A 26,503-nucleotide genomic window follows, 5' to 3' on the forward strand; every position below is an offset into this window, starting at 1 on the left:
GGGGGACAAACACTCCCCACAGCACCCGGCTCGGGGTTGTGTGGGCGCTGTGAGGCCGCTCGGGCCGGGCCGCCCCGGTCACCGCGGAAACGGAAGCGCTCGGGCCGGGCCGGGGCCGCCGGGAGCGGGGCCCGTTTGAACGTTCGGCCGCCGCCACCGCCTGCCTTCCCCTGGCCGAGGTAACGGGGCAGGGCCCGGCCGGGCAGGGAGGGGCTGCAGGGCACATTGGTGTTCCCCCCCGGGCTGTGGGCACGGCCGGGGCCGGGGCTGGACGAAGGGAAGGGCTCTGGGGCCGGCCCGGGGCTGCGGCTCCGCGGAGAAAGGGCCGCTCTGGGCTGCGARCGAGCCCTGGGCACGGGAAAAGAGAGCGCTGCTCCTTCCGAGCTCATTCCCTAAAACCAGCCCTGAAACCTTTTTTTTGTTTCTGTTACTTTGACTACGACTCTGCTGGCTGTTTCTCCCCTTTTTTCTCTGTTTAAAACCAGCCCTCTAATTCTGAGGAATACCAAGTCAGGAACGCGGTGTCACACAAACGCCCGGAGGTGTTTTATACAAATTGGGTGCAATGAATACACTTACTGTGCGGTTGGCTGTTCAATTTCAAACCTAAGCAAGCACATTCTTGTAGATTACACCGAGTTATTTACAAAGAATCTCCCTTAGTTTTGCTTTAACTTGTAGATTACACTAAGCACCTGTTATTTACGAAGAATCTCTCTTAGTTTTGTGTTTATTTGAACATAACTCGTGTGGTTTCACTTCCTATATTGTTCCAAGCACATCTTAGCCCGGCCTAAGGTGAACAGAGAATAGTGTAAAAGAGTATTTGGCCTTTTCTACGTCAGTGTGATTGATTTTGCAGGTTACTTTGTGTTCTTTCAAAATGAACATCGAGGAGAAAGTAAAGGAAAAATTGGATGCGGAATTAGACCGCTGTGTTGTGGCTATGAAGCCCTATGTCCTAGGCCTGCAGCGTGGTTCAGGTAAATATGGTCAAATGTGCATTTAAACACTGATAACAGAACTAATAATCAGTTCAGTCAGACCGATAATTATGTGTAGTTGGATCACTTAAATAAACCAGGCACTAAATCTCTGGCATTACAAGGCACAGATTTGATGGAGCTTCTAAACTCCTAAATTTGGATATTTTAGGCGCCTACTGCAATTGKTTGAGGTTATTTGTCTTGTCTTCACAGTGCAAATGTGCTTTTGCATTAATGCAGTAACATCTATCTTTAAAAACTGAATGCAGTGGAATCTAAAAGCTTTTAAAGGGCATTGTTTTTGAGATAGGCCTTACAAAATTGCAATTATTTTTTAGTTATGAAGTTGTTGACCTTTGGTCAGGAATGTGTAATAATAGAAATATAAATTAATAAATGATGTTGTATAAATCTAATTTTTACAACAAGCTGGTTATTACTAAAGGCACAAACCCTAAGCATTAAGAGCTTTATGTGCAAACATTTAACCAAATGAATAATTTCATCATCTGGAAGCAAAGCTTGTGTAAATAGAGGTTTAKTCTTTTAATCCACGAGGTTTTATTGTGTATTTAAAGTATTAATGCTTATAGCAGCTCTTGCAGTGAGTGTAGAATTCCTATTTTCAAAAGTGATGTTCTGGTGAACCTGAATTTATAGAAAATTTTTGTAGAATATGCAGATTTGAACTGTTGTTAAAGACTTATTTTTAAACTAGGTATTTATCCATTTCTTTTACTTGGTTTGGTTATTTGGGAGTTTTTTTTGTTTGTTTTGTTTTAAACTTTTGTGTAGAAGGGCGAAACAGAGCTGATGACCAGTGATGGCTCCTGTTTTCTGAATGTGTTTGATTTGCCATGAAAACATGTAGTGACAATGTATATCTGTATTTTCAGAAAGAAAACGATGCTCACTGTGGATCAAAAAACTCTGCAGACTTTCAGGAGCAGGAGTAGCCACAGTGGAAAGGGAGAAACGAAACTTGTACGCAAAACTGCTGCTGCGCATGCTGCAGAGGGGAGTTCTGGAGGGCCCCTTCACCCAAAAACCAGATGAAGGAGCACTGAAAACTTTGCCTGCCTACATGGTGAGTGTCACAGAGGTGCTGAAAAGTGTCCTGGAACTGCTTTTCCATCTTTCATGTGGCATCAAATGTTTCTGAATGGAGTGAGTGGAATTGCCTGTGATAAATAAAGGCATTTCTTGTAATTGATGTTGGGAAAATCTTTCAATGGGAAAAATTTTMTTGAGGCCTGTATCTTCAAAGTTCTGGTTAGAAGGCTTATAAAAATAGGTGTTTTGAAACAACAGAATAATAGTAATATTTTTCTAGTTCTGTGGAAAAATTAATAAAAGGCCCTCGAGGCTTTCTTTTATCCTAATCAGTAAATCTTGTGAAAGAAAAAACGTGTTTAAAGGTGGTGACTTTAGTAGTCTGAGATAACTGCAGAACTCACACAGACACTGTTAAAGTTGCAGTTTGTCTGAAAATGCTGTGTCAACCCTCGGCATCAGCTGTAGTGAGATAATTTGTGCTAAAATTACCCATCCTGGAAGAAGTGAAGTACTGGGAAATATTCACACTGTTGCCATGAATTCCCATGAGCTGAGAAGGTGGCGTTTTCCCACCTCACTGATTCTGTTGGAAAAGGAATGTTTGTACTGCAGATACTCCTGCAAGGAATGACATGAGGATTGTAAGGAATGCATCTGTGTATATATATAAATTTATCCCTGTGCTGATTTTGCTTTTGTTCTCATTGCAGTCAGTTTATTTTGATGAGCCGAGTACAGCCCACGTTGGGAGCCATAGCCCTTGCTGCTTACCTGAGTGGGTGGTGGGAGAGCTGGGGAGCCACGAAAGCAATGTGTCWTCTGTAGGGGAATCATCCTCAGCACCACCTCCTTCCCATGGGTAAGGATCTTGCTCTTGCTTTAATCAGTTTTTGATTTATGTTTCATGGATGTTTGATTTGATGAGCTCTGGGTGTCTCAGTTTATTGCACCACTCACGGACTCACCATCAGTATTTGTGCCTTTATCGACAGAAACTTTGGGAACAGATTCAATATGAGAACTCCTATACTTTTCTGTTCTTATTTTTCTCTGTTTTGTGTTCTTCTCTGGCTTCTGTACATCTTCCATGCCCCATCCCTGTATCCTTTTATCCTTCCTCTTATTCTCCTTCCCCTTTCAGTTACAGACACWGAACAGGACCTGCATTTCCTGTTATTCCATGCCAGGAGAAGCAAGGAAATGTAATGGAATAATAGTGGTCCAAAGGACTTTGGGAATGAAACTGCTGTGTAGGCACAGTGGGTATTTGGATCAGGAGCAAAGCTGTGTCTAGGAAATCTGAATTTCTGTTGGAAATTTCTGATCTTTCTGTAGATTACAGAAATTAGTCTTCACAACAGTAAAAAACTTATTTTTCCTGTGAGTTATGCAGGAAAGTACTGAAGGCAAGTATTTCAGCTGTTCTGTTTAGTGGAAATAACACATTTAATATTGTCTAATTTGTGTCTAATTAACACATTTAATATTGTCTAATTGTGGCTGTGTTAAGATATTACCTAATCCAGCATATAGATCCCGTTTTCCATTGTATTTACAATTTTGGATGAACTATCAGTGCAGGTGAAAATGTAATATATTAAATATTTCTGGAATGTGCAGTTTGTAGGAAGARCCAGCAGATGGTGACCAAGTTCCATTATATTTTCTCTCTCCCCTGAATGTGCTTTGGGGAAACTGTATCCATGGGCATGGAATATGTGTGGTTGGATGAAAATTGTGCATTCCAGCCATGACTCAGTTCTTACAACATTTTCTCAGGGCAAAATAGATAATGTCAGTGAGACATGTTCGAGTAACTGCTTGATGTTCTTTATATCTCAAGATTCTCTCCTTTCAAAGACCCAAACAAACAGAGAAGTTCTTTTCATAGTGATTTTTATCTTGCAATGCAGATAGTTCTGTGTTGGACAATTTTGAATTTTCTATATGAAGTTGCTTTTCGGCCTAAATAAAAAGCAGGTAGACAAACCTTACTTGCCACTGGGGTGTGGATGAGTAAGTTGAACCAGTTGATGCTGGAAAGGTGCAGCAATACTTTGAAATGTGAGAGGCTTGGTTTGAGAAACATTTAGATTGGTTTGAACAGAAACCTGGGCTTTCTGACCCCACAGGAAAATTCTACTCTGATGTGAGTAAAGTTGTGGATTGATTGTGTCCATCCTTAGCAATCTTTCCAAATTCTGTTTGTACAATCAAGTAAAGCAGCTTCCTTTTCAATTCCTTTTGAAAACAGCAAACACAGAACTGAGAATACATCTACACTTCTTTCTTCCCTTTGGTCAGTTTGAAAATATTACAGATAACTTGGGCTGGGTTGAGAATTTGTTGGTATTCCTGAATCTCTGAATGATGGAGGCATGAATTGGTTTTGTCTCATTTTTAACAATTGGAACTTTATKGCATTGTTAGTTAACCTGGGTGTTGTTCAGAAAGGCAATCTGATAAAAGGGCAGATTTACTCCCAGGCAAAGATTTATCTCCTTTTAATGAAAGGTAATTTTGTGTCAAATGAAATCTCGGTAAGAAACGCAAGAGGCACTCATTGTGTTATTATATTTCTTTTGATCTTTTTTACCTCTGAGACTTTGCTTATCTAAACTATTTACTGCTTTGTAATTGTGATTGTGCATCCATACCTGTTGTTTCTGTGGGATTTTTTGGTGCTGGAAGGGAAGGAAGGTTCCCATTTGTTGTATTTCTCCATTCCCTGCTGTTCTGATGAAAGCTGGGGCCCTGTGCTTGGTGGAAATTTTGTGTTTGTCTTCCTAGAAGTGACTGGTTTACATTGTACATCCAACAGTTGTTGTTCTGTCCATAAACACTTCATTCATCTCGGTGTCTTTTTGGCATTGCAACCTCTGATTTGCTGCCAGATGGAAAGGAAGGATGGTATTTTAATGGTCTGATTTGATTTTATTGTAATATAGCCACTCCTAGGGAGGTGAAGGGGCTGACAGGAGTTTTTAGTTGCCTTTATACCTGTGGGTTTGATAGGGGACTGTGCTGAAGGGTTTTTCGCTACTGTTTTGGACCTTTTGCTGTATCAATCTATCTAACAAACATTTATTTTTATTTTCCCTGTTCTGTGGCTGAGAAATGGCTGTGACCAGGTGCATCAGTGACAGTTCTCTTCACCTATCTGCTGYTCTTCATTTCCCTTTATTCACGTGTTTTATTTACAAGAAAAGCCTTTCCAGAAAATCCCTGTCTAGCTCTGCTGGACAGAGAACTTGGTCATATTGTACTTGTGTCCTGTCTTGTGGGCTTTATTCTCCCATTCYCCATATATTCCACTTCAGTTCATAAAATAGAAATGAAGTGAAACCAAGGCAATGTTTGTRGCTYTTTCCTTGGACATGTCCCTCTCCACCTTGGCCTTYCCAGCCACTGCCTTTATACTGAGCTGTGGATGTGGTTCCTGCCCTTCAAGTTGCTGTGTTATAGGATGATTTACCTTCATCTGACCAATTTTTTGGGTCTTAAATGTCTCCCCTATGGTGCAACCAACTGTCACTTTAGTTCCTCTTTCTTCTCTGAGTCACTGGCCTCCATCCTGTGTTRTTTCATCTGCTTAGCAATTCTGTAGCTAAAACATTCCCTTAGGTCAGCCCTCTCCTTAGCTTGGGTTTCTCCTAAAATCCTTCGGGAGATGTTGGGTGATGAGGTCAAAGAAAAGCAAAGAACACTTTCTAATGTACTGTCATGTACATGATATTTCTAGGTTTTTTTTTTGGTGTGGGGTTTTTGGTGGTGTTTTTTTAATGGAACACTTCAGGCTTTTGTTTGCCCTTAACAAAAAATTTTTCTCTTTTTCTTCTCTTTTCTTTTTGATCTCTCCGTCTTGACAATTATTTTCTTGTGTATATTTTAAAAGATTCTATTCCATGATTAACATACTTTGTGTGCCATGTTTTGMTGGAAATGAATTCTTCTCTTTCTGCTTGCTCTTGTCATTGATAACAGGGAAAGACTGAGTGAGAAGACATCAGAAATATCCCGTCTGAGTTCTCACCGGACAGATGAAGATGACGCAGGCACGTCACTGTCTGTAAGATGCTTCTCCTTTTTGTCCTACAGCTCTCCTTCCCCTGARTTGGTTTTATAAATCCCTGTAAAGTGGTATTTCCATTGTGTGGGTCATGATCCCCATGTAAAGATGCAGACATTTGGGAGGGTATGATAGGGACAACTAAAGCTCATCAAAATMTGTCCTTTGCAGTGCAGGGGAAAAGAATTTCTTGCAGGATGTTCTSAGTTCATCCTAAAGCTTGACCTCTGTTTGGTGTTGTGTGTTCAGTGCCTGCTGCATTGTTTTCCCTGGGCTTGGCAAGGTGCCTGCATTGACATCATCTCATGTTTTGCAATAATAGATTAAAGAAAGCTGCAGAGATGCCTCTGGCTCTGCTYGGTGATGGCTGACCTCTGAAAGAGTGAATTTTGGATAGTTTGTTTCATCAGACTTTCCACACCGAGCATTCTGACTGATGAAAGGGCATTGAGCAGGCTTTGTGTAAAACCCTTTTAGTCCAAGATTTTCAATGATTTTGTTTATGGAATTGCAGGTGTTTGCACTGACAATTGCTCCTGACAAATGTGTGTTACTAAGAAATGTGCTGTTTACCTTCCTAAACGTGCTCGGTGGCCTTGCAGTGTCCTTCACCACACCTAGAACAGCCCTCACCCCTCCAGGAACACTGAATTTCCTGTTTGTTCCTGTAGCTCTACCCACACTTCTTTTTTTTTGATTCAATAAGAGGAACAGTTGAGAAAGATTGCAGCTGGCACAGCTGAGAATTTATGAGGACACGAAGTGCAAATGGGATAAAGTGGAAGCTCTTTTCTGAGGGAGTTTGTGTTCTGTGCATCTGGATGGAGGATTAGCAAGGGGATGATTTTTCAGGGCAGGTTACAGGTGCTCAGTGGGCAAAAAGCAGTGTCTGTACTCCAGCCTCTGATTGCTGTGGATGTATTTGTGTGTCTGTTGGTTGGACGTATACAAATGGAATTTAAATACACAAATGGCATCATTAAAAATGAAACCACATGCTGGATTTACCTAATTTCTCCCTTATTGGTTTCCTGTTTATTTTACTTCAGGAAATATTCCTGATGGAAAAGCTATTGTGAAAAAAATTGTTTTCTTCAGTTAAAACCTGGATTTGGAGCTTTAAAGTTTTGTACAGGGSGTTTGTTGTTTTGCTTTGATTATTTTTAATTTTTTTTGTTGTTCTGGCTCTGCCACAGCTTCCAGGGCAGTGTTGAACAAATCACTGCACTTCATTGTTCCTCAGCTCCATGTACTGGATCCTCCTGTGATTCCAGCTTTGAAAGGGCCTTTAAATGAAATAATCCTCTCTTGCTTTGCCAGACAGTTTGATAACGTTTGGCTGGCTGGAACAAGCAATACCTCCTTCCATTGTCAGTGATGCACAGATGTTCTGGCAGAATTCAGGCCCAGGTAGAGGAGCAGGGAGACTTCTAAGAAACCTTAAGAGGTGCCTCAATCAAGTGTTGATTAACTGCAGCCCAAACTCCAGTCCCTGGATGCTTATGATAATGTGCTGCACCTGCTGCCCCATTAGGTACATTAAATGCAGCTGGAAGTTATTGTTATCCTACAGGGAAAGCTTATAAAAGGCAATTSCTAAGCCCTGGCTGGGTGCTGGAAATCAGGGAGGGTCCTTGAGGTGGGCAGCAGCTTCTCTGCCTTCTGCTTTGATAACCATCATTGCCTTGCTGTGCTTTCCTTTAATTTTTAAACCATTTYTTTTGTTTATTTGGAGGCAGATCAGGTGATCTGTGAAGTGTGGATTAGCCCCACAAAAGGCACTGTGGATGTGAGTTTCTAGAATAAGTATGTTACCTAAAAACAGAGTATTTTGATTTTCACTAAATTCCCCCTCTGTGAAGGAGACCATTGCTTGGGAAATAAATAAAGAAGACCATTAAAGTGAATTTATGGMTGATTTATCCTCTGAACTCCTTTCTTAGCACAGTATCCTGGTGACTGAGCTGTTTGGGTGGAAGCTGTCAGAGGTATTGTGACACTTTAGGCACTGCAGTGTAGGCCTGGCCAAGTCAATGAGAAGATTTATTTTGAATTATGTCTCTGCCAGCAGTTCTGATATTTTCTTTTGACTTTTTTTTATCTTCCAGGAGGATCATCACAAAAAAAATGTTTCATTTGAAGATGATGACCTCGAAACACGTCTCAACAGTTGGAATCTTGGGGTAAGAAAACTGATTGCATTCCTTATTTATTAACCTACAACAAACCTTTATGTGGGAAGCAGTCTTTTAGAAAAGAATTGGTAAAGCTTGGAAAGGTGGTTTATGAATGTATGAGAAGGAAACATTAGAATTTTAAATAATAATGATCTTCACACCTTTAATATAGTTACTGATAAATCAAGCAAAATAATGGCTGCTGGTCAACACCAAATGTTTTATTCTGGTAGAAATTCACACTTTCTTCATTATTATAATATTACTTTTTATTTACTCTCATATAAATGAAAGAGGMGTTTGGCTTTCTGTATTTGTTTTTYTAATCAATACAGAATTTGCAAGCCTTTAGTACAACTCAATGTTTTTTGRTCAATGTGCTTCCATTTGAAGGTGTTCACGAGGCTTTTCTGTGTGTTCACCTCTTTCTTTCCYTTTTAATAATTCAGAATTGTTACTGTTTTCAAGACTTTATTTCCTTGGTTGTATTTTCTGTGGTATTAGTCCATGATAATTCCAGGATGACAATGAAATACCTCTTCTCTGTGGCTGTATTTGAATATATTTCTTCTATTGTGGTGTTTTGTCATTTTTTTAATCCTTTCACTTGTACCACCAAATCTTTCACCTATTTCATTAGGATTAATATCGTCACAGCAATTTCGTTTTATTAAGATTATTAATTGATTGGTTTTCATAGGGAGGTTTCTTCTTTCTTTCCCATTTTTGCTCATTCTCACAGGTTGAAAGCTCACAGAGTTGCAGCCAAGGTTAGGAGTGATGAGAGTGAGTTTAATGAAATAGTTCAGCCTTGTTTTTGGGAAATAATCACGTATTTTCATGTTGTCATTTTTATCAGTTGCCAAATGATCCTTACTCTTTCTACACTCTCGTCAGTCCGGAGGGATATGACAGCACTGAAAAATCTTGCCTATTACACACTCAGGGCTTTTCATGGATGGCCAAGTTCTCTTCAGTGCAATCAGAAATGGTAACAAAGAATATTTGAAAAAAAAAATTGGTCCTTCTTGGTGTTTCTCTTGCTTTTTCCAAGCTGAAGGTGGAGATGGGTGAAGGTGTAAACACTGTACAGGTGTCTGAAACAAAAGTACAAGCAGTCACTTGCAGATTTTGGATATTTGGGCTGTGTTTATACATTGGATTTTATGAGCAGAAAGCTGTCATACCTCGAGCTTTTAAGGCTGCATGARCAGGGAAAACTTGCTCACGGCCATTTTACAAATTATTCCAATTGATGCTGACAAAGAATCTCTTTACATCCAGCATTTTTATATATCAGCGTCGATCTGCCTGCCTGCTTTATCTCCTATCTCGGTAATTTTATTTGTATTTTATTTCTTTTCCTAATTGAAATTCCAGTTTGCAATGGTGTTGTGTAAGATAATGGCTGGTTATTAAACTGTGATGATCCTCTGCTGATAYGGGAGCTCCCTTGGATAACAAATAGGCTACCGTGACACATAAATCAGTTTTTCAAGTCTCCTCTCCAGGGATGGTAATTAAATAAGTCGCTCATGAGAGACTTTGATTGCCTGATAAGACTTGTTGGGAGTTACCTGACAAAGRGGATTTGAGGCTGTAAAAGAGAGGTCTGTGCAGGGGTTGCTGCTGAACAGCGTTTCCCTGCTGTGGATCACGGCCTCTGGTGCCTTCTGAAAGGGTCAGGAAGTTTTAAGTGGAGTGTTATACTTCAAGAATAAGTCATTACTAAAAGGTAAAAAAAAAAAAAAATCCCATCTCACGATTGCAGCACCTTGGAATCTGTGAGGTTTGAGTGTCAGAMGTGGCTGCTGTTATTTGTAACATTTGAATTGCCACGGGAGCACCTTGCTGTCCTTTAATTGCTGCTCCCATTTGGAATCTGAATTTACAAGTGATCCCACCTCAGATAGAGCAGACCCTTGACCCAAAAGAGCACTTCAGTAGTGGGGGAAGGCAGGAAAGGAGGTACAGAAAGCTTTCACTTTGAGCTGCCTGGTGGGAAGAAYGGTTGTCTTGAAWAGCTTTTCAAACTTTCCTTGGGTATTTTTGGTTCTACAATCCAATAGGAGGATTTTTCTCAGTGTGAATCCTGGTAATTTTAGGAAGCTGGGAGTATTTCAGGCAAGTCTATATGGAGACCATGCTTTTATCCAAAAATATGAAAATATCTGGGTACACATAATGGTGAGCCAGCCTTGGTGTCTTCCAGCTGTGGGTTGCTGTGGAGCCTTCACTGCTCCAGCTTGGGCTTGTCTGGATTCAAATGACCGATTATAAACTGTTCATTTATTTGTGCTGGTATYTCTTGGCCTCCTGCTTCTTTAATATACTCTGAATTTCCCTTTCTTCAAAGCTCTTGTGTTTTTAACACATATTGGATGTGTTTTTGGTTTTTATGTTATACCTACATCAGTGATTGAGGAGTTTGYTGTAATTATTATCGTTGAAAATGCTGTGAAAAGTTTTGGGAAGTGCTTTTATGGTTTCTCTAGTAAGCAGAGAGGTCAAAGTTTACCAAACTAATCTGGAAACTTCAGATATTTGTTCTTAATAATAACATTTTCTTCAGGAGAAGTAAGGGTTGCATTACTTTTTGAATTACATTACCCTTGCATTACTTTCTGATATTGTTACTTCTTGTGAGTAATGAAAGAATTTTTCCTTTTTCCTTCAGCATTCCTGATTATCCCAATCAAACATTTTATTGCTTTTTAGATTCTAGTCAGGCTGGAGTAAATGTTTTTTTAAAAAAGTTGAGTTTTGATGGTGATAAATTTGCCTTTCATACATGGTATACTAATTTAAGCTCAACTTGCACACATTAAAAAATGTGTTTTCCTTAGCCTGTGTTGACTCTTATCTAAACTGATGTGGGGACTGTCCTTTATCAGGTGTCCATGCCTTGAAGTTGAATTTGCAATGCAGAGAAGCAGAAATCCTTTTGTATTGCTGTGTGAAGGGAAAAGTTTCAGAGCCAGAAGTTGAGACAAATAAATCCCAGTAATTTTTGGTCGTGTGATTACTTTGAATTTCCTTTGTCATCCTTTAGCCCTTTGAGAATATGATAAATGTAAACTGATCTAGGGGAATGAGAGGAASTTTAGGGTCCCTTCCATTCCCAAGTTTTCTGTGATTTTGTGAGCTGATTTCATGAACTCATGAGTTAAGAAACTTCTGCACTTCATAACTGAGGGGAAGGTGAGCATCTCCCCTTTRTGTCTYAAAAATAATGRAATAYTGYGAAWTATATGTAGTRTCAGGAAAAGAACCTTGTTGGATAATGAAATTAAACTGCCTTTTTTTTCCTTTTATTTTTTTCCCTCTTGTAGCTGAGCTTTTTGGCTTGTAGACAACTATGATTTTGGGATAAAAAAAAATTGTTACTTAAAGGAACAACGATTTAAGCCCCTGCAGATTTTTTCCTCACCTGCCTCTGTGCTTCTCACTCTCCCTCTTTCATGATGCCTCTGATGCAGTTTCATTTGTCACCAAATTGTAGCCAATTTTAGGTGTGACAAAGCGTCTCTTTCAAACATCCCAGGAAATTCAGCACATCATTTTAGGTGGAAAGCACACAAAGAGATTGTACCCTGGGGACACAGCAGAGGGGTTTTTAATCAGGGAGAACACGATTTTTCATCACTGGAATTCAGCCAGGATGAGAATTAACTCTTTAGCTTTTACCAGAGGGGATCTTCAGTGCTGAGAACTCAGGTACTCGGTTTTGCCCAGAAGAATTTGCTGTGGGAAATATTATTGCTTAATGAAGCTTTGAGCAGACTCAGAGCAAGAAATTCTGTAGTTTGTGGCTTGTGTTCCATTGTACTTTCCTAGAAAAAAGTTTTTTAACACAGGGTTAAACAGAGGGGAGTGTTGGGAATTCTTCACGGCCGCAGCAGCCGTGGATGYTGTGCCTGCTCCCTGCTCTTGGCTCACATCTGCCTGTGTCCTTCCAGTCCAGTTGAGCTCAACCATTTCTGCACAAGCCATTTGATTCTCTTTTGTTTGGTTTCTCAGTCTGGCTGCTTACTATAAACATACCTACTGTATATGTTGTGGCCTTGGAGGGCAGCAGTGCAGGARAAACTTTCCCACAGTGAACTCCAAGTGGTGTTGCGACTTCAAAAAATAAATTCAACTTCCATGCTGACAAACAATCTTCKTGTGCTTTAATGTCCTTCCACTAAGACTGCAGAAGCAGCATTAAAGTGAACTTCCCTACAAATTATGATGTTAGATAAGAATGTCCTTACTCAAATTTCCTGAAGCTACTCAGCAGTTATTTCTGTAGGGAACATGCTGGCTGGCTGGGTTTGTTAGATTAAAGTAAGAATTTAGGGCAAGGTTCAGTTTAGCTGTTTACCATTTCAAAGTCTTAAGTGTTCTTAACTCTTTCATGTGTGTTTTTGTCATCCTTGTTTTGAAAACAATCCCATTTTGTCTTTGAAGAAGCTGAAAGGGGGAATGTGCAGCGAGGGAGGGGGTTTTGTTCCCTGAACCTTAATATTTACAATATCCCTTCTRAGTGAGGCTGCACTTGGGCATGGAGGAAGATAACCATGCCTTGATAAAAATCTTCCAAAGAGTGGAACGTGACTTTGCAGGGGTGGTTTGGAGCCACGGCATCGGTGTTGTCATTGTTGTGGTATTTACTGAGCTTTGCTGGGAGTTTCTGTGCTGGGATGTAAAGCCTGGGCAATATTTTCAGCCTGAGGGATGGGATATAATTGATGTCCTGAGCATGAGGCTTGTGGAAGTGCTTAGAGCTCAAAATTTTGCTTTTCTTACGCTGTTCTTGCTTTTGGGAAGAAATCATTTTAACTTCTGGTAGTGCTTTGCTCATTACTTGCATTGTCAGCTTTAAAATTGTTTAAATGAAGCATATATAAAATCGTATATATACAATTGTGCAATATTTAGTTTTGACCAGTTAGGTGTTGTTAAAATAAATAGAAATTGAAAATACCTGAGTTAGAAATGTTGGCTAGTTTGCCTCAAATTCAGTTTTGGGATTTTATTTTTTATGTACATTTCTGCCATAGTTTTTTTTTAACTGAAGAAATAAATATATTTTAATGAAGTGCTTTATCTCAGTTAAGTAATGGGGATTTCTTCATGATCACCCAACGCCTTCCAGCTCTGATTTAGGAGGACTAGAAGGTGACCATTACAGGCCTCACAAATTGAACCATGCTTTTTTGACAGACTATAATAGAACAGGAGAATCCAAAAGCTTTCCTACAAAGAACTTCCAAATACCATTTCTGTTAAGAAGTGGTATTTACAAATTAGAGTTCAGTTCTAGTTCAAATAAAGATGTCTTTCATGATGACATTTATTTGGTTCATACTCTTAAAAAAGCTTGTGATTTACTGCTCTTCTCATGGCAGCCCTTCAGTCTCATACATATGTATTTTGGCTTGTCTTTGACCTTTTGCTTATTATTTTTAAATTTGCATGTTTCTCATAAATACAGACTTCTTTTTTTTTTCTTTTTTTGGGGCATTCTTTATTGTGATAYTCCCTCTTTAATGTGGTCTAATTTAGAGAACAAGAAGTTTTGCAGAAGACCAGCATGAAAAGAATGAATGTTGGGGCATTAAATGTTTACAGATCAGTTTAAGTGGATATAATCCACAACAAGTAACAAAGTGGGAACATTTAACTTCAAAGCACATATGGCTGCTGTTACAAAATCAAAAAATGCAAGACTTGGGCCCTACCAAGTATTAGAGACACATTTTCCTTCTCTCTCATAAACAAGTAGGATATACCTTGGTTTTTCAGATTGATTTTGAAGTGAAGGCTGCAAACAGCTGAATAAGATAAAGGATTTTAAGTAGTTGTAAATATTTACAGGAATTTTTAGCTTTAAAAAGACCCAAAATAAAGGGTGATAGTGTTAATTTTGCATGAGGGCTCTGGGGAAATGATTGAGCCTTTGAAATGTGGACCTCCAGCATTTTCCAGTTGGACCAGGTGAAGGTTCCCCCTGTTTCTGCTGCCCAGGGGTGTKGGGTGCTGAATTGGGAGCACCCTGAGCTTCTGGCAAACACCTTCAGCCCTGGGGATGATCAGGTGCCTGGGCTGGATGGGGAAGTGTCCAAATTGAGCTGGGAGGAGGAGTAAAAYACCACTAAAATGGAGCTAGAAAATTCTGCTGCAGGTACAAATGTGTAGGACCAGGAAAATCCTCCAAGATTTTTCCTCTTTGGGATTTCTGTACCTTTAATTTCCCTCTCTCTTGATTTGCTTTTTCTTTCTCTCTACTGTATCTCCTGTGATTAATGCTCCAGGATGATCCCAGTCCTGTATTCCTCTCCTCACCAATCTCTTCTGTGTCCAAAATTGCTCGTTTTTGTGGCATTGGGGCCTCCAGGATTCCTTCCTTCACTGGTGGCTGCTCGTGGGTTTTACCTTCCAGCACAGGATGCCTGATGAGAAAGTTTATTCTGTTTTATTAAATGCCCTGACAATAAATATAAATATTTTATTGTTAAATTATTGGTTTCAGCTGTAGTATTAAAATATTGGGTAATACTTTTCATTGAAATTGTGTTAAACRTGAGCATCTCCAGCTACTTCTGGGTGAAATATGACAACTCCTCAACAGCACACAGCAATCCCACCTCACCTTTTGGGACAGGAAATGARTAACACTGTATCCAATTGAAATTTCAGAGGGATTAAACATCTTTGCCACTGATAAATTCAGCACAGAAATTTATTTAATAGCGCTGCAGAAAGTTCAGGCATTTGATRTGTTTGCCATGCTGCGTAGATCAACCTAATCTTACAACATTTTAATTTTTTTTCATGTGTTTTGCAATCTCATTCATATTCTGAATCTTCCTGCTACATTTTACAAGATTATACCCTTGAAAGCTTTTTTTGGATGTTCTGCTTTGTCTGTGATGTGATGTTTGAGCCTCATCGTCTGAGAAAATGAGAAAGATAGAGCTGTCTGATAGAGGAAGTGGGCTGGGAACAATGTTTTGTATCCAGTTCTTAAAAATAGTGATTAAAAGAGCTGTTTTAATTATACAGTCATGTTAATGAATTATTTCCTTATGCTTTGTCTCTATAACTTACATGTGTGCCTACAGTTTCAATGCACCCAGCTGTAATTTTTCAAAAGCACTAGATTTTAATCAGTATAATCTGCAAACTTCTTGTAGCTTTATACTGATTTCAATGAGAATTTAGCCAATAAAGTTGGAAATCTTTTGCATAAGCCTGTGTATGTAGCTGCCAAATTCTTTTAAAATATGCATTGATGGAATTTTTACAACCACAAGACTTTTTTGGGGGAAAAAAGTGCAATTTTTGATCCATTTACATTATGAAATTTGGTGATCAGATCATTTCCAACCAAATGATMTTTTAGGATGAATTGCTATTTCTATAACAATTTTTTATGTTAAAATCTCTTCTGTGGTTCTTTGGGTGCTGCAGTTCTGTGCTGGGTTAGGTTTTGATATTTTCATGTTTACAAGGCAAAATAAGCCATTGCTGACCTGCTGATTTTCTCCTCCCTTGTTTTTCAGTTAGAAAACCCCAGATACCTGCGAGAAAAACGGGTGCCRAGGACTGTGGTAGGTGTTTATCTATTCCCTTGATATTTCAGGAGGGCAAACAAACATTTTCCCTTTTWAAAAATTTCTTCTCAGGGTTTATTGTACTCAACTTCTTGGTCGTTCTGAACTTTTTCTTTCTCCACAGATGACACCTAAAATTGGCATGGAAAGGAGCAGCCCCTCTCGGGACCACTCATCGCTGTTTCGAAAGCACGAGAAAGAGGTGGGATCCTTTGAAATCTTTGAGGTGTTTTCTTTGGAAAATCAATATTAATAAGGAAGTTGTTATAGCAGAAACTCTTCTTGGAAGAGAAATTTGCTGAAGTGACAGGGCTTGTCATTAAATAATTTATTTTGCAATTATTTAAGGGGTAAAAARTACTTTCTAAACGTTTTTACCCGTCCTCTGAATTAATATTTAGTGGAGAAAAGTTTGAATTCTAGGAATTTTCCAAATTACCTTTTTAACAGGGGCAGTGAAAGCTTTGATTTAGTGAGGGCTTTTGTTTAATTTCGATATGTCTTTTAAAATGAGCAGATTTTGACCTTATTCCTGTTAGGATCTGCATTATTTCTGCATTTGCCTCACTGAGCTCCAACCCTCTTTTGGTCATATGGGGTTTTATTTTATTTCTTTGGAGCATTGTGAATTGCTGACATGACTTTCAAAGCTTGGCTGTCAAATTTTCTCACACCACATTATTTTGCTTTTGAATATATGTGAAAGTAAAATTTTGTGATCATTTTCACCTTTTTCATGGTTTAAAGAAGTCGATTGCTGTGATAGTTTGTCACGAGCTGCTCATTTTATTCAATATATTTCTCTTTTTAAAAGACAGTGAAGTAATGGTCAGAAAAGGAAACTCAAGGTGCATTAGAAAAACTAACAACAGAGCCCTAAAACCAACCAACCAATCATAGAAAAATGAACAAAACCCCGAATCCAGCACTCTGTTCTGTTTGTCCTTAAAATTTCTGATTTCAGCCTTATGCTCTTAGAAAATTAAGACATTTGTACATAGTTCCCTCTTATCCATAAGTACCTAAACCTACACAGAATCCCAAATATGTCTGAGCTGGGAGGAAAGGGCATCATCAGCAAAAGAGGAAATCATCCCTCCCTTTCCTTGTAAGGACACRTGGATTGGARCTGTCCTAAAGTTACTTTYGAGACACTTYAGAAAACATCTTTAACAGAGGAGGGTAAAATTGGTTGGCAGATCCTTCAATTGTTAATGAAATAATTTCATCCATTTTATTTCTGTTGCTACCTGGCCATCTCAGCACTCATCTTAGCAGTTGCACAATCCCTGTGCCTTTCACTTTCTCTGCTCTGCTCTTGATGTCCTTTTGTATTGACAGCATTCAGACCACCAGTGCCTTGGGATGAGAGGCWAGGTTTCATAAGATGTGAAAAGAGCCCAGAAAATAAATAAATGGCAAGCACAATGTTGTGATTTGAACAATATTTTCAAATTAAATAAACAGGAATGCATGCCAAGGAGCTCCATAAAATACCCAGTTAATACTTTGCTAGTTCAGTGGAAAAATCCTCTAAACCACACAGTAAAAATCCAGGACTTTTTGCTAATGGTGCTCGACTGTGGGCTGGTTTGAACTGGAAAGGTTACAGACAGCGTTTCACAATCACCATGTGTGTGCTATTAACAAGAAAACTGAAATGTGTTTTCATCTGATTTTGTTTGTGAAGCTCAATTAGGAACGAARCCCTTTTCATTTATAGAACGTGGGTGTATTAGCAGAGAAACGGGGCTGTGCAAAAAGGTTTGGGGGAACCTTTAACTGTTCCCAACCTCTTTGTAGTACAACGAGAGAACATAAAATAGGATAACTGTGGGGTTTTTTTTGTTTTTTTTTTTGCTTTTAACCTTTGGACCTTTGTTCATAAAGCATTCCTGCACCTGTTTAGAGTCTGTRATGCTGAACACATGGCACAGAGCAGTGATAACCACATCAGAGCCCTGCCAGGACGGCGATGTCGTCAGGCAGGGACTTTTAGTCATCCTTTCCCCAAATCCTCCTGCCATGGATTAAACCATTTGGGAAGTGGGCATTGCTGAAAAATCATGGGTTTGAACGAGGAATCTGCAACCCCAACACAGGAAAATGCCCGTGTTCAGCAGGGCAGCAAAGCACGACAGATGGTTTGTTGTGATAAAAAGGGAAAAGTGTCCCTTTGAACTTCACCTCGGGCCATCCTGTGTCACCCAGTGCTCCACGGGGCAGGGGGAGGCAAAGGAAAAGGGCTGATTTGTGGTTTTCTTTCCAGAAAAACAGATCCAGTRGCATTGCTAAGATACACATTTTGAATTCTTCTGGAATAAGAAAATAAAATCAGCTATGTTAATAAAATTATTCCCTTTAACTTTTCTCAAGTAACTGGTTTATCTGATGCATCCTTGAAAGACATTTAAAGAAATTCTCTGTCTTAATTTCTCATTTTGTCAGTCTTATWTTTTCTTAGCATTTTTTCCCAATTTCCTTCTGTTTTATTTTTTTGTAAGCAAAGACRTTTATTTATCTTATCTCAACAAAGGAAACCTAAACAAATCAGAGGCGTATTGGGAACAATTTTCACTTTTCAGTTGAAGGTTATACCTGGAGTAAATCTTTGCTGAGTTGTATACCAGCTCTTAATTGATTTATTTTTCAGGCAAGCTGGGAAATCTGGATGCTTTGTGCAATGATTATTGTGAAGTTTAATTTGCCTGGGTTAGCTGAGCATTTCTAATGTTTTTGTTGACTTTATCRCTGTGCTCCTATCACTTCTCTGGTTTGATTTTTGGGAATCAAAAATAATATAAAGCCTTTAGATATGACCCATGGGTACTTTTCCAGCTAAAGCAGCCCTAAATGGTGGAGCAGCTGGAGGGAGGAGGAATTTTGGGGAGGCATTGAAGGAGTTTTCAGGAGAACCTGGGAAAAACCTCCACCAGTTTGTCCTGTAGAGGGGGAATGAGGAGAACACCAGAGAAAAGGAGAGAGGAGATAACACAGAGAATGGCAAAAACCCTTTTTTTTACCCTGAAAACTCATGTTCATGGATTGAGGACCAGAAATAAGATGGAAAACAGAAAGTGTTTTATAGATTTACTGTTCAAGAAGTCTTATCTTTGAGATGCAGCCTTTTTAAAAAGCTATTTAGGACCTTCATCTTTGTAATCTTTGTTTATGTTTTTCTCCCTTTATTTTGGGAAYGAGTACTCCCTTTTACTGCATGACACCAATTTTGTTTATAAAGATCCTCAAGCCATTTATATGGTTTTTACTGCCCCAAAAGTGTCGGGATCCAGTGATATATTTACATTAAGATAAAATCTGTGGTGCTGATACAGTTAAGTCCTGGTCTGGCTGAAAATGCTCTGAATTGAAGGTGTTGAAAGCAGCAGATTTACTGTGCTTCTCACTTATCTGGCAGGAGATTAGAACTTGAAACAGAGCAAATTGCACGAGGGCTGTGATAGGGATTTTCCCCAAGAGAAATTTCCTACAGAGAATGCAGGGCAAAGAATGCAGGGAGGAAAGAAAGTTGTAAAACTCGGGAGGGAGAGTGAATAACTCTGGCTGRTGTTAGCATGGAAAAGAGAAGGAAAAGAACATTTGGAGATAAGTGAATCCCTGCAGCTGGAAGGAGATGCTGATCTGTAGGCATTGCCCTGTTGGGTTTGATTCCTTCCTCTTAATTGCCCTGTTCCACAGTGAAGTGTTTAAATCCATGAAATTCGTGCCAAATTATGAGCAATAAATAAAACCAATATGGAGACAGTATCCTGAAACGAGGACTCTTGCACTGTAAATTTAACATTATTGTGCCTTTAGCTACGTGATGAATTTGCTATTTTTCGTCATTGAAAAGAAATATTTTTGTTCATATCTTCCAAGGATGGTAACAAAATCTATCAGTAGCATTCTCTTGTGTATGGTTTTGAACTAAAAGCGTGTTCTCGTGTCTGTGTGTGTCTGTAGAGTTTAAGTCTTGGTGGATGGACATATGGACAGCTGGGTATGGAATCAGGAGAGCAGGATACAGCTCAAGGAACCTCCTCAGATGTACTGGGGCTGTTTGTGCTTTTCAATAACAAGGGGCAGAGTGGTTTTGATGAACTTTCTGAAATTTGAGTCTGAATCCTACAATAACAGGAGCTTCCTGTGTTGGAATTTTAATTTCTTATCCCTCTGTTCTTCCACTTCTCTTCCTTTTCTGTTCCTCTTTTGTCATCCTGTGCTTTGGGGACTGTCCAAGCCATAGTTCTGCTCATGTCTCACTGATTTCCAAGAATAAGGATTGTTAAGGTTTTTCATTCTGGTGAATATTCCTGTTAAAATGTAGGAATATGTGTTGGTTTCTGTTCACACAAATGTGGCCCCAGTGATGGAGCATGAAGAGGCTAATTATTATTGCTTTCATCAAAGTGATTTTCACTTTTCTGTAACTTTTTTCCTTATGTCAGCTCAGTTCCTAAAATACTGTTTTATTCCCCCTTAAAAATATTCCAAGCAGTGACATTGACTTTTTTTCTGTTTCATCTGAATTTTCTCCTTTTATCCACAGCCCCAGTGCCTGTTTTGAATGCAGGGCCTGATTTATAGGGAAAATCCAGCTGTAAACTGATTCTCACCACCAACTAATCGTCCTGAGTAGGAATCTGTTAGTTCATATTTAAAATCACAGCAATCTTGCCTGCTGTTAACATCACTCCTGCCTGATTAATGTCCCGTTCCCAAAAACATGTGCAAGTTGTCCGTCGTGTTCCGTGTGAGGAAGTCACATCCTGCCTTGCTTTGATAACTCTTCACAATGTAATGTCATAAACCCCAAACTGTATTTTATTGTTAGGCTGGTGTGAGACACACAGYGTCTGTCAGGATGAGACATGTTTTCATAAACTGACTGCTGATTTATAATTCCTGATACCAGTCAGGCTGGTTATGGAGATCGAGATGTGCATGTACAGTTATTTATTTATTTATTTTTTTTTTTGGTTGCAATAGTTGGTGAACTGTGTCTTTAATTATTGCACATATGGGCTGGAGACATTGAGAAAGATCAAAGGGGGAGGTTAGCAATTCAAACTAGTGTTTTAACCAGTAGAATGTCCAGATGGTTGCCAAGCAGCTGGGAATTAATCTTTTGCTGCATGATTAATCTCTACCTCAAAGTGTCTCTCTCTTTAAAAAAAAAAAGGAGGAAGAAAGTTTGATGTTATTTTTCATGTCTGGATTCTGATTTTTAAGGGAGAAAAGATATTGAGTAGAAAAAGTAGGTGCCCTACAGAGTTATTGCTACATGTTGCATTGGTGGAAAGAAGGTGGGAGTTCAGTTTTAATGGTTGGTTTAGGAGATCCTGAAATGAGTGTAAAAAGTTCCGTAGCTGCTAAAATAAGAAAAAAAAAGAGGAATAACAGTGGGGTAAAAAAGTCAGTGTTGTTGATTCAGTGTATTCAGACTCATTCACTGGACTGGGCACKATGAGAATGACATGGAATTCTCAAGCAGTATCCTCTGTTATATTCATATTTCACAAAATCCCTTTGAAATCTGGATGATTCCTGCACATTCACAGATTCAGCTGGGCTCAGTGCTCAGAGCTGGCAATTGGAGATAGTGTTTATTGCATTTTTGAGCTGTCTTTTAATGAAATTGCATTTAATACTASCGTGTCTAATCTTTCATAATTTCCAAACTGAAGTTTTTTTGGTCGTGGTTGATGGCAGTGTCTCCCACTGGTGGCAGAGATTTGTCCCATGTGCAAGTGGGACTCTGCAAATGGAGCTGGTCACAATGGGATGTGTTGTWGTGCTAATATCCATGTGATGTTTGTTGGCTGCAGAAAGCAACCTTGGGAGCAGAAATACCATTTCCAGTTATTACAGTTGTTGGGATACAGAGCTGAGTGCGTTTCTCTTTCTTCCCACCACCCCCAACGTGGAAATCCATGAAAAATACATTGTTCTCTCTTGAAAGAGCCTAATGACATTTACATATGAATAAGAACAATTGTCCTTTCAATTGTTTTTCTGTATCAAGCAAATGTGTATTAATTTCAGTGTCATTTAATAAGTCAGATTTTTCTCAATGGGGGAAGCTGATAAGATTTGATTTAGCACAAAACCTTTAATTTTTGGTGGCTATAAAAATAAGGCAATGTCATATTAATTTTTTAATYAAGTGAATATCAAGTTTCCCTTTAAAGGGTAATGTGTAAAAATATTGCAACTGGAAGTAGCAGTCRTATTGTTTTTAAAGAGTAAAGATACAAAGAAGGTTAGATATGTGGAGGGAATTATAAATGTTTGTTAGGTCAAATAATACAGTCCAGATCATAAACATGGACTTTTGTGGAGGGACCTTTGAGTCTGGGCAAAATGCCATGTTTATAAAGGGGCTTTTTACATTCTAATTTCTGGCTGTTCCACTTGTTTGATGCTGTTTTTATTTCAGGCCATCTCTGGTTTTTCCTGAGCTCTTTGCATCAGAGACTTTATGAGATTTCTTTCACCTTAGTCATTGCATGGGATAAAAATATTGATGATATTCAGTGGTGACTGGTTAGTAATATGCTGTTTCAAAATGCAGTTATAAATTTGTTTATTTTTTTGAAATGGGAAGTGGACAGTATTTTTTCCACATCCTGCAAACTGAGTGCAAAGATTTCATCAGTTCCATTTGAAAACGGAAGATTAGTTCCAATATGATTAAAATTTACATTTACWATTGAAACTTCTGTTCAAATCTGTTGTTATGATTTTTTCCTGTTTTTCACACCAGGGATTTTCTTTTAAATACTCTGAGTCTTACATTGCTGTAAAATGTGGAAAGTATTCACAAACCTCAAAGCTAATCTGAAAAATTTTTGATACAGAAATAACAGGATGAGAACAGACAGCTTGTTAATGATGAAKTGAAATATGCTGTTCCAAATTACCYTAGTCTGAAGGCAGCCTGTCTTTATTATAAATCTTTACTCTTTTGCAAGCACAGCCTCCCCTGTCTTGGCCTTCCTGCATGGTTGAAAACACTGTATAAATTAGCAATATTTATTATTTTAACCCTGCCTGTGAAAATGGAGTAAGCACAACTCAGTAGAAAGTTGGAGTTGTTTGTTGTTACTTTTTAAGAAACCTTTTTTCTTCCGTGGAAATATCAAAGCTTTGTGTGCTGTGCACTGATTTCTTTCAGCAGCTGCAGAGCACCAAGACAAATAACTTTTGTCGTGTACTGTAAGATACACAAGTCATTGTTCTACATTGTTAGTCCTCACTTTGAAGTTCTCATTTATTGTTTACATCCTTCTCCCCCTTCCTCGCTTCCTCCCTCCCTCCCCCATATATTCATAGGCTTGGGGAAAAAAAAAAAGAAAAATCTGGCAGGCAACAAGTTCTGCTTTGTCAAATAGCCAAAAAAACAATCTGATGGATGTTAAATGTCCAAGATGCCCCCCCTGGCCTGAGGGTGAGCCCTGTGATGAAGACAAGCAGGTAGGAGCTCAGTGATTAATATTGCACTCCCACTTATTGATTTGCTCTTAAATCAGGTATTGAATTTTTGCAACAAATTTCTGTAAATGGGCACAAGGTGAATGTTTGTCCTCTGTCTTGAAAAAAGGAGAGATCACTTTTTTTTTCCCCCTGGGGATTTTTGACAGTTGCAGATCAGACCCTATCACTTTCAGCCTGACAGTTATTAAATGTTYCTAGCACCTGCCCCATGCTGTGGAAAACAGGACAGTGCCACCACAAAACCCCATTTTCAGGTAACTGCTGATTTTTGGTGGCATTCTGGTTTTTTTAAATGAAGAAGAAAGTGTGACTAGGCACATAAAAGCAGCTCTGTTGCTACCACCCTTCATGGCTTTAAATAACAGGGACAGCACAGATGTTTGACATCAGGATTGTTTACATGGCCTTAGGGTTTAATTGCCTCATTCTCTTTGTGAGGAGGATAAACAATGACAGAAATCCAAAGGAATGATGTTCAGCCAACAGCGATGGCTGCGTTTCATACATAGTTGCAAACTTCCCAACTATAGCTAAATATCTACCWTTTTTTTTCCCTTGTCTGAATGGTAATGTGCCATAAATTTCATATTCTCTGCTGCCTCTTTACTGGTGATAAAAGACAATAAAACCGACGAGCACGAGCGCTGTAAATCGCATTTAACGAAGTGAACGACTCAGGAAAGTTGTTTTTATCTGGTTTCTCTAAAACTTACAAAGGTCTTTRGTACTGCTGGAGGTTATTTTGTTCCTTAATATGTGTTTAATAAATAAAGTCAGGGTGAAGAGCACAGGGCTGTGTGTGGAAGAGCAGCACACGAAATTACCTCGAGCTGCTCCACAGGAAATTGGGACAAGCTGAGATTTGACATTTGGGATCTGCGGGCAGGCTCCACCTCAGCTCGGTGTGGTTTTAATTTCAGAGATATTCCTTGATTGAAATTAGTGTTTAATRATGTGCTTCAGCTTTCCAATGGAAAGGGAGGCATTTATTTCACTCCCAGCTGAGCCCTTTTKCTTCCACCCCAGCCTCTGTGAGATCACTGCAGAAAATGTGTTTACACGACTCAATTCTTTTATTGATGTACACGGTGAGATTGGGAGTCTGCCTCAGAGAAAGGGTGGGTCAAAAAGCAGATTTGGGTTGGGAACCAGCCCTCTAGGCTTTGCTATAGGACTCTTAATTGTTATCCTCGTGTTTTCTGGCTTCTCCAGCAGTTTTCCACACAAGAAATGGAGTATAGGATTTTTAAATCAATATATCRTTATTTTTACAGCAAACGCTGACTTTAACACTTCCAGAAGCTGTGATGAAGGTAAACATGTGGCTTGGAATTATGGACCATTACAAAGCTTAATTGTTATTGGAGATTTTTAAAATTCTATTTAATTTTTTTTACCAGTTACTTGGTACAAATATAACTTTCTTCTCAACACTGGCTGAAAAGTCCATGTTCACATCAACTGTTGATTTTCAGACACTTTAATATGGGTCATTTCACATTTCTTTATATAGTAGAGGAAAAATTAGGAAAGTTGTGGATGAAAGAGATGGGGTAGGAAAGTGTCTAGAGTGCTGAAACTTCAGAATTTCGTGAGGACTTTGAGTACTTTCAAAGGTACCCCCTTTTCAGCCCTACCTGATTTTAAAAATTATTTTATTTCGAGTATTGAGAAGAAAGCGATCTACTTCCTTTTTATAGTGTTTGCATTCATGAAGGGCTGATTTCTGTATCTTGGACACATTTTTCCCTGTTGTTTGGTCTCCTTTTTGGAAAGCAGTCCCAAATCTGTGATATTTTAAGGGATGGCTGTTCCAGTGGTGTCAGGAATTAATGAGCTAAAATTGATGGGAGCTGGTGCAAGTGCAAGGGTGGTGCTAAGGGGAAGATTAATGACAAGTGGGAACCAGCTTCAAGTACAAGGAGTTCTCTTGTCAGCCTGGGGGAAAACATCCTGTGGCTGAGAACAATCAGCAGCACTTGAAAATATGTGTATGTCCCTATTTAATCCAAGTGAAATTCTAGATTTGGATTGATTTTTGTGTTGTTCCAGTGTACAGAATTATAAAACCTAGACCAGCTCTCAGCTGATACAAACCACYGAGGATTCATTTCCATCAGCCACCACATTCTCACGTTATTAATGAGTTTTAAATGTAATTTGTGTAGATTTAGGAGCTGTGTGAGGCCAGTAGCTGCACTTCAGTCATTCAGAAGCTTTGAATGTAATTCAAGTCGATTGGAATCTCTTTCATGTTTCGTTTCTGGTATTTGTGTTTTTACCAGCCCTTCATATTTATTTATGGAATGTTCACAAGCTGTCTATCTGGAAGTGGATTACTGTGCTCTTTTTATTAAATCAACACTTATTCATCACCTGGTACTAAGATTTTCTTCTATAATGTCACTTTGTTGGAGCGGTATACGCATACATTTCTTTTCATATATACATATGCGTTGATTTCATGAATAGAACATGCATTTTTATCCTGATGCTTATTTTGGGGTGATAAAAGAGTTGGCTGACAGCTGAGAATATGATTTATTTTCTTGGGATTAATTGTCAACCTAACTATTTTTTTTTCCTATTAATTTGCATAAGGCTGTGTACAAATGGTTGGGAGATGAAGTGACCTCTCTGTGGGGTGATAGGGTAATAAGCAGCTGTTGGGTRTTGGTATGAGTCCAAAAAATGAAAAAAATTGCTGTTCTTCCTTCTTTTTTCACTTCTTAAAGAGCTTTCTATGTTTACTGCACAGCATCTTGCAGTTTTGAGTTGAGTTGGATTTTTGAAGCTGACCTTTCAAGTCACRATAACGTCGTAATGTTTCCAACTCACAACAAACCTGCAACACAAATGAATCATACAAAAAATCAGTAATTTGTGCTGTGTTTAGTGCTTGTCCATGTGAGATGAAGATTCATGCTTGAATGACAACTTTTGATTAGTCAAGGGCATGGAAAACAAAGGCAGAATRAGTAATGCTGTTGATTCCTTTGGAGTTTGTGAGTTACTACAAGTCAGGTTCTTAGCTGAGCTGAATAAAAACGTGAGAATTGGAAGAAGCTGGGTGGGGATGGGAGTGCAKTGCCCTCAGCATCTTTTAGAACACCC

General features: G+C 38.9%; 1 protein-coding gene across 1 annotated transcript in view; it reads left to right on the forward strand.

The window, feature by feature from the left end:
- Positions 1-113: 113 nt before the first annotated feature.
- CEP112 (centrosomal protein 112) overlaps positions 114-26,503 on the forward strand; it is a gene marked incomplete at its 3' end in the record, with an annotated part of 109,928 nt that continues 83,538 nt past the window's right edge. Inside the window, exons 1-8 of the mRNA XM_057368807.1 lie at positions 114-179; positions 863-983; positions 1,883-2,073; positions 2,753-2,901; positions 6,027-6,111; positions 8,220-8,294; positions 15,839-15,886; positions 16,014-16,091. Coding sequence (XP_057224790.1) covers positions 884-983; positions 1,883-2,073; positions 2,753-2,901; positions 6,027-6,111; positions 8,220-8,294; positions 15,839-15,886; positions 16,014-16,091 — 726 coding nt within the window. The remainder of the gene's footprint in view (positions 180-862; positions 984-1,882; positions 2,074-2,752; positions 2,902-6,026; positions 6,112-8,219; positions 8,295-15,838; positions 15,887-16,013; positions 16,092-26,503) is intronic.

This window comes from Malurus melanocephalus, unplaced genomic scaffold (genome assembly GCF_030028575.1).
Source record: "Malurus melanocephalus ecotype Western Australia unplaced genomic scaffold, MMel_1.1 scaffold_98, whole genome shotgun sequence".
In the NCBI taxonomy this organism is placed as follows: Eukaryota; Metazoa; Chordata; class Aves; order Passeriformes; family Maluridae; genus Malurus; species Malurus melanocephalus.